General features: G+C 39.9%; 1 protein-coding gene across 1 annotated transcript in view; it reads left to right on the forward strand.

Moving 5' to 3' along the window:
* Nucleotides 1-208: 208 nt before the first annotated feature.
* Nucleotides 209-9133, forward strand: part of LOC103743101 (teneurin-2) — a gene marked incomplete at its 3' end in the record, with an annotated part of 615694 nt that continues 606769 nt past the window's right edge. The window contains 1 exon segment of the mRNA XM_008844309.1: nt 209-500. Within this exon segment, the coding sequence (XP_008842531.1) occupies nt 275-500 (226 nt within the window).

Below are 9133 nucleotides of genomic sequence, written 5' to 3' on the forward strand. Positions count from 1 at the left end.
TAAAAAATTAGTTTACTATATTTAGTTCTTCATGTAGACTGATTGTTTAAGTATATATTGAACTTTTGCCAAAGAAGTTATACAGAGCTGACCAAGTTTGCCTTTCTCATGTTTTTATGTGACTTAGACGTACGTCAGAACTAAAGGCAACATTGCTTGCAATCACCATCGTGGGATTTTTTTTCTTTCATGCTTTTAGGTGGGAAAAGTGACAAGTGCTCCAGCTTAAGCCTGACATTTCTGAAAGTCTCAGCATTCTGCTCCATTTGGAATAATGGATGTAAAGGACCGGCGACATCGCTCTTTAACCAGGGGACGGTGTGGCAAGGAGTGTCGTTACACCAGTTCCTCTCTGGACAGTGAGGACTGCCGAGTGCCTACACAGAAGTCCTACAGCTCCAGTGAGACCCTGAAGGCCTATGATCACGACAGCAGAATGCACTATGGAAACCGAGTCACAGACCTGGTGCATCGGGAGTCCGATGAGTTTCCGAGACAAGGTAAGTCACACTGTCCTGAAGACAGATTCCAACCCCAATCCTGACTTGCTCTGTTACACTGATGACCGACAGTGACAGAAACTGGCAGGAAGGCATGCTGTCAATCAATGTCCCTACTAATGCTTAGTTCAGGAAAACAATTTCCTTTATTCTACCCAACTCCTGTGGGTGATAGAGATTTAGCTTTTGTCCTGGATGGCAGGTTCCTCAACAATGTACTAGTTGTTTTTGGAGACCTGTCGTGAGATTGTTTCCAAACATGTAATTTACAGCAGATCCTTGACTTCTTAAAAAAAATACTCCTGAGATAATAGAAAATCTCCACCTAGTAACTATTACATCATTTAAGGCTTTTCAACTCTTCCCTTTGAAGTTTACTGCAAGCCTCTAAGAACTTGTTTTGATTACTTCACACATTGGCATTCTCAGTTGGATTCACTTTGAATAAATGGTATATATGGATTAAAGGATATTTGAAAACATCCCGTATAATAATTGTAAATAATTATGCCCCCCCCGACACACACAGAAACATGGATGTTTTTATTCAGCTCTCCTACTTATACCAAACCTTAATTTTATTTCTACTACTTGCTTTATTTCGGGAGAAGAAGAATTTTCTCCCAGGTAATAACAGCATTCGTTGCATGTCTGATATCTGTACAGAATGCAGTTATCACTTGTCCAGAGATATGGAAGGAGTCCAAACAGTGCTGGGGTCACGGTGTCAAGGGTCTCTTATTTTCTCCATGCCGTACACTCTGAGTCCCAACCTTGCGTGTGCCGTTCACATTAGTGACTCAGCAAAATTACAAGCGAATATCCACGCTGCAGTGGCTGCACTCAGCAGGGTCACTCTGCCAGCACCCGGGGACTTGGCCTTGTTCAGCTAGGTTATTGCATCATTTGTTTTTTAACACTGATTCTAACTTTTTCTGTGTCTTTGGCAGTAAATATTGGAATGACTTTAATTCCCAATGAGATATCTATGCATGGAATTCCATTCCTGGCTTCTTAGCTTCCTTAAATTGCTGAATTTTTAACTTTTCCTTATTTTGTAGAAAATATATCTGAATGATTTAATTAGAATACTGACCAAGATCTAGAAATGCAGTGCAGAATTTGTTCTGAAAGCCTGCTCCCATACGCTCCCAATACATCCTAGCTCCTGATATATTTAGCAGATTTTTTTTAATCAATAAAGAGCTAAAGTTATTTTTGCTGCCATTGTAGACCCTTGGAGGATATGATTTTTATTTAATCTTTACTCTTATTTTCCCTGTGTCATCCACATGAAAATGACACACATACTGATCCTTCTCCAGGAGAAAACAGAGGCTACCTGAAGATTGCTCTGGATCAAATGCCTTTCTTTGATCCATGAATAAGTTTGACACATGGTTTATTTTCATTAAGTTCCACTCAAGTCTGGGTAGCAGACAGTGGGAATTGAAAGAAAAAGAAAGTAAATGGTCATGGCTTAATTAACAAAAAGAGGGCTTACATTTCTAACATGAAGAAATGAGGATACCTGTTGTCTTAGCCAAGCGTGTCAATGAGATGAGATCAGCTGTTTTAAAAGGTGGCACACAGGCAGTATGATTGACAGCTTTGCATTTTCTGCCATTGTTTCTGTATCATTTGTGGGGCTGCACCGACCTCTTACTTTGCTATAATTCTGGGCTACAGTGTACACTCTTCCTCCTAACCCGTCAGAGGCATACCTTCCTTCTGGATCATTCACTGAGTTGGAGATTCCAGATTATTGTTGAATTGTAGATTGACTTGTCACCTTTTCCCTTATTAATATTTACATCAAATGAAATCAAGTGCTGGGATTTTACTTTCAAGTAGACCTTTATTCTTCCTGTTTAATCATGTGCCCCTCCATGGGTAATGATGGAAGCAGCTTGGCCACATCAAACTCGTAGCATTGCGATTAACAATTCACACACGCCGTGTGTTGTTACTGCATCCATATTTGTTTGTGTAATGTGTTTGCATGAATTAAAAACCATGCAGTCCAAAAAGTAGAAATGAAAAGCCTTGGAAAGTATTTGCATATGCAAGTGCAATTCCTTCTGAAGGCATCTATGAATTTATGCATGAAAATGTAGTCAGAGGCTGAGTGGATCTACTTTGATGGGTTCTAAAATTGAACTCTGCAGGAAGTAAATAAGCACATATTTAAGAACGGGGAGAAACAGGAGATACAATCTGAAAGCGGCACATGCAGATTGAGCCTGAACCGCTACAGAGAGGGTTAAAATAAAATTTACACTCCGCAATAACAATCATTTTTTTAAATGTCACGCATTTCCCAGTTTTTCTTATTCATGAAATCAAAGAGCAGGATCATCTCAGTACTTATTAGCCTAGAGGTACATTAGCAAGGATCATATCAGGATCCTCTCCTGCAGTATTCTTATTTAAAACCCAAGACACTGATCATAAAACAAACACGCTTCTCACATACAAGCAAGTTTGGCAAACATACTAGGATGGCTCTCCAGATGCTCCGAGTGGGAAAAGAATTGCCAGGCACTGATAGTGATGCGCAGACCAGAATGCTACCTTGTCCAGCCCTCTTCCCCCTCCCCTGGGGCTTGCTGATGTATGGAACAAGAGAACCTGCCATATTCCAGCTGGAGAAATGGCACAGGTGTCCCCACGAGAAGCTTTGGAAGCACCCATTGAATTGTTCCTAAGCTGTCTTCAACATAGACTCCTCCTCTGCTATCTTCTAATGTGGCCTCTTCTCTGAAATAGAGATATACAAATTACCTGTCTGGTCTCTGCTACACTGCATCCTCGTGGTGTAATAGGAGAGAATTGCTGACCTTAGGTCTATGGCCACTGCAGTAATTAGTAATTAGTAAATAACTAATCCTTCACTTAATTGATTCCTAGTGGTCTTAGAGTTAGTGCACCTTACAAAAGTAAGCAGCGGTCTGATACTTGGTCATACAGAATTGCAATGCCACTCAAGAGAGAGATCCTGCTTTGAATAGTGGAAGTCGGCCAAGTTCCCAAGCAGGTTGCATGAGCTTGTTCATTTGGACTGTGAAGTTAGGGTGCAGAGCAGTGTGATATACAGCCATTCTGCTGTGGCTTAGAAGACTAACGTTAGACATGAATTCTGCTTCTGCATATTTATGTAACTCTGACTCTTGTCTGCATTCTGTGCTCCACAAGGATGAGTGCATTGATTCAGTTATGTTAAACAACGACACTAACAAGAGAATACTAACAGGTGTGGAGTATTTTCTTTGTGTTAAGTGCCAATCCAAGCATTTTGCTTATATAAACTCAGTGCTTACGACAATGTTGTGAGGTGGCTACATTTATTATCCCCCTTTTTACAGATTAAAAAACTGAGTCATGGAACAATTTTACCATCCAAGCCAGTCACATAGGAAGAGGTGGGGACATGTTTTGCACATAGGAAGATGCTTTCAGAGCTAAGTTTTATACAGATGTGTTTGATCACCTCCGAAATAAATAAGCAAGGAAACACAAAAACAAATCATTTAACTCCCAGTTAAAAGCTGGTGGGGGTGGGTAGGGAGCAGTTGTGGTCTTCAATTCTCAAGCTTTTATGGATCAGTGCTTTTAAGTCTTAATAATATAGGAACAGGGCTGGAGGGCTGGATAGATGGATAGCAGTTAAGAGTACTTGCTGCTCTTGCAGAGGACCTGGGTTCAGTTCCCTGCACCCACATGGTGACTAACAACTGTCCATAACTCCAGTTCCAAGGGAATCCAATACAGTCTTTTGGTCTCTACTGACATTGCAGACACATGGTACATTTACATACATGAAGGTAAAACACTTATACAAATAAAATAAGAATAAACAAAATAAAAGTTTTCAAATATATAGGAACAGAATGAGTCAGAACTATCCATCCCAGGCCTGCTGATTTCTCTTCCTAATACGCATTCCTTTTCATTTGCAAAACTGTTCTAGACTCCCCAGCATTGTTTCTTCCTACAGTACCTTTTACATTAACCAAGTGCTAGGAAATGTTTCTCAGGTGGGATGTGTGGGGAGCTGTGCACAATGGTTCTCTGACGTTCCTTGTAACCATCACCTTTCACCCAACCTCTTGAAGTGAGATGGTAACCAAGAAAGACATAGCTCTCTGATCTGAGTGATATTGGTTACCTAAGCAGTACTGGCTCGTTTCTGTGTCAGCCTGGGCCCAGTGGACCAGAAAGTTCACCCAGGCTTCTACTCCTCAAAAAGCCCTACTTTCTAGCTCAGGTCCCTTGAAAGAGAGCCAAGATTGAATTCTTCTGTATATTTCAGACTGTCTGCTCGGATCAAAGTTAAAGAGTTAGGGAAGGGTGGGTTTTTAGAAGTCTGCTTTCATTAGTTCACTTAGCTCTAGAAAAGAAATAAACGTGACTAACTCTTTAATGTACTTTAAAAATATGCAAACACACGTATATGTTTTAAGTTTATCTGGACACTATCTCAGAGGAGTATTATAAAGGTCCTATTTTCAAAGCTGCAGCACTTTAACTTAGCTGCACCAAACAAGGTTCAGATTTTAGTGAAATTGAAGAGTTTGGTTAATATTTGTAAGACTAAAATGTACTTTGAAAAGTTTGCTTTCAATTTATCCTGTGATTTCTAGGAAGTGTTTCCTTTCATAATTCATCTGAGAATTGCTTAGTGCCTCTTCGTTTTGGGTTGCCTTGCTAATTTAGAAAGCCTGAAGAAAAGGAGAATCTATGAGCTTTCAGTGTTCCATGATCTATAACCTCCTTGCTGACAAACTCAAACCCTTTTCCTTCATGGAAGAGGCATATGGTAGAAGTGTGAATGTATACATTTTATTTCATTCCAGTGTTGTATGTTGTACCAACATGGTGTGGATCAAACTGCAGATAGAATCTCTCATTTTCTCCATTTGCGAAAGTTTCTACTGACTCTTAGTGTTGGACTTGCTTCTTTCAATTATGCATTTGTCATGCTGTGAATGTGCCTTTCATTTAGTACATGGTGAATAAATGCTAGTGATATTTACAACTGTCATCTTAATCCTATGGCTAGCAGAAGTGCAAAGCACCTGCTCTCTAGCATTAATAATATTCTATGCAGCAGAAGTAGTTTATTTGCCTTGTGTTTGACGTCCATGAATTGTAACATTTCTGATATCTTCAAAGCCAGAATTTCTCCTTCAGCTTGCTGATAGACTGTGTGTGACTCCCTGTGCACTGTACCTTTTGTTCCCAATGTTGAACATAGCTCATACCTTATTTCACTATTTTTAGAAAGGAATAAGAGATATCATCTAACAACTGTCAGCTGATGTCAATATGCTGAAAGAGAGATGCTAGTCAGTCAAGTTTACAAGTTGATAAATAGAATATTGGAAGAAATACTGTATGGTAGTGTCATTGAATACAGATGTGAATTTCATGACATGTAAATAAATATTTATTTCAGGAATGAGTTTAATTAAGAGAAGACTTAATCCATATAATCCATGGATGAAATTAATCCTTTCTCACCTCTCTCTGTACATGTAGTAATTTGGAGACCTTGTCACTGAGAGTCCGTCTTAACCCACATTTGCAGTGTTGGTATATTACCTCCTAGTAATAGGTCTATCCTTTCCAGGAATTTTAGTCATTGGGCACTACTCCATGTTGGGCCAGGTGTTATCCTTTAAGGAGTTGTCTGCTGTCATTTGTGCATCCAACTTTGGATGTATTGTTTTTACTCATCTTTACCTCCTACTCATTTTCAGTAGCGTTCAGTCCCTGGAATTTCACCCTAATCCTCCAGTCATCCTTTTCCTTCAGACTTTCCTTAGAAGCTCATGTTGGTAGAACTTCAGCAGCAGTGTTTCTACTTCTCAGGGTGGCTTTAGTTAAAATGCTCTTTAGGTTATGTGAAAAGATAAAGTCTTGGCCGACATTTGCAGGGACTGCAGCAGCACCTCTCATGCCACACTTACCTTGTTTTTCTTTCTGGTTGGTTTCACTGAGTATGTCCACTGATGACCACATCCTCATACCCCACCGCCTTGGTAACACTATTAAAAAGAGGCCTTTTCTTTTTTAACGTTATTTTTTCCCCAACCTTCAGCAGAACATTGCCAAGAAAGCTTCAGATAGACTCGGCATAGAGCATGTTCTGATGGTTTTTGTGTTTCTCTCTGCTGTTACTGGGGTGCTTTGGAAACTTGGGCCTTCCCTGTGCTAGGAGGTAACAGAGTGAGTTGTTCCTAAGTCTGAAAGATGGGATTCCTTATATGAAAAGTAGGTTCTGCTCTCAGAAGTTAAAAAGAACCACCACCTGATTTGATAACAGATGTTTCCAATGCCATGACGCTCAGCAGTAAGAGCTCCCTTGTGATGTCTTTCCAAACTCTACTTTAACTTTACTAAAGGCCCTGGGAGTTTTTTCTCTTCCGTATTTAACTCAACAACTTAATTGGTTCTTTTCTTGAAATCTGTTTACACTTTTATTTTCCAGCATTGGGGAATAGTATCATAGTCCTTACATTTTAGGTAGTATTGCAAGACTTGTTTCTTTATTTTCTGTGTTGATGTTCACCAGCTCATGCCTATTAATCTTGCTTCATTTATCTTATTCTGTCCAGCTTTTTCATGCCTGAGAAGCTTCCAATATTTCAACAATGTACAACTGCCTCACAATTTAAGTTTCTCCTTTCCTAAGCCCTCTCCTGTGCATGTTTTGTGTACTATGAATTGATTTGAGTTCCTAAACACTGCCCTGTCTTTGACACCTCTTCAAAGTAATTCCCAAATAATTTGTGAGTTTTTATGAGCCAAGTGTAAGTTACAAGAAACAACAACAACAAATGATAGAAAACCCAGCATAACAGATTTTGGCACTTTTTGAAAAGGCAAAATATAAGAGATATATAATTAAATATAGTATGATAGCCCTTATTCAAAGGAAAACATCAGGTGACTGAAGAGAAACCGGTCTGGAAATATACACCACAGGTGGCCTCCCCCAAGCTGTGACATTCTTGCATATACTTGAGTACCTAGAAGGAAATGGAGCATTCAAGTAGTATAAAAGTGTTCAGCAAAACAAGCAACTAAACAATAATAATAACAACAACAAAAACCAGAATATGCAAAGGTCCAGAAAAGAACCTCACTATTGTAAAGATTTAAAGAACTGAAGGGTAGCTGAGTATATGGAGACAGAAGAGCTTCAACACTAGGAACATGGATTTTAGAGGCATTTTAGGAAGGCCATGTTGGCTTCAGTCTGTGGAGAATGTCACAGGGAGACAGGATTGCCAGAAGTGAGTTGGGAGATTGTATGTTTAAGGAAGAAAATCTAGAGGCCTGATTAGGGATCATAGGATGGTTTGTGTTGTTGGCTTTTCAGGACACTGTATAAGTAGAGGTAGGTCTATTGTCCTGGAAGTCATGGGCATTAACTGCTTTTTTCTCCTGTAAGATAACTGTCTTTCTGAGTATACTTACAGAGTCTGGAAAGGTTGGTGCTTGTAAATAATCCCTGAAGCAGAAGGTGCAGAAATTGTTCAGATTCTTCTGGAAGGACAGACACGACCTTAGTATACTTGTGCAGCATTATTACAAGTATTTGAAAAAGTTTTCTCAGTCTTGTTAGACTCGTGCCTATGCAAAAAGCAACACCATCAACAGCATACCTCATATGGAAAAAGATGATATCACTGTATTCTTCCTCTGCATAAAACACAGGCCATTGTGTATTCTCTGTCATATACTATTATGCCAGAATCTCAGAGCAGAGAATTGTGTGTGCATGTGTGTGTGTGCGTGTGTGTATGTGCATGTGCGTACACATATAGTGCCTATATATGTGTGTGAGTGTATTTTTATCTCTGTCACCCAATTAATGGAAAGCTAAAGAAGTTTAGAAGAGAAAAGCAAGACCTTCTTGTAACTGATGGCATGGGGAAACAGGGTGAGGGATCAAAGGAGAACCACACATGCTCCTACCCTCCCTAGTTCTGCCAGCTGCCTCATTGCTGGTGCTAATCCCCAGGGCTTGAAACAGAAGATGAGCTTGTTTGTGGGTTAAGATGGTTTGTGAAACTGTGGACCTTTGAACTCAAGGTGATCGGACACCATCCAAGTGAAGATATGTAATAGGCAGTGAGCTGTACAGTTTTGATATCCTGGAGAGAAGCTTGAGCTGGATAGAGATGCAGGAGTTGATAACTAATAATCCCATGGGACTTGGTGTGATTATTCAGGCAAAATGTGCAAAGAAAAAAAATAAGGAGTTCCCATGAGGACACAGGTAATCAGACAGGAGAGGAAGAGGAACCTGGGGCGTGGGGGATAGAAAAGTATTGCTTTGATTTATATACTCAATCAGTCCATGGTTGATTTCTCATTCTAAATGTTAGCTTTATTTCCCACCTCACTAATCACAGTAGGCCAGTTTTTTATCCCCTAAGCCAGAGGTCACAAGTGTTATGTGCACAGACCTTTTGTGGCTCCTAGGTGTGTTTTGCTTGGTAGATTACTTGCCTAAATGGCCCAAACCCCATAGCCCTTTATTCAGTTCCTGGCACTTCACAGATATAGACCAAGGAAAGGAAGGAAGGAAGGAAGGAAGGAAGGAAGGAAGGAAGGAAGGA

The sequence above is a fragment of the Nannospalax galili genome, unplaced genomic scaffold (genome assembly GCF_000622305.1).
Source record: "Nannospalax galili isolate Female #2095 unplaced genomic scaffold, S.galili_v1.0 scaffold480, whole genome shotgun sequence".
Taxonomy (NCBI): Eukaryota; Metazoa; Chordata; class Mammalia; order Rodentia; family Spalacidae; genus Nannospalax; species Nannospalax galili.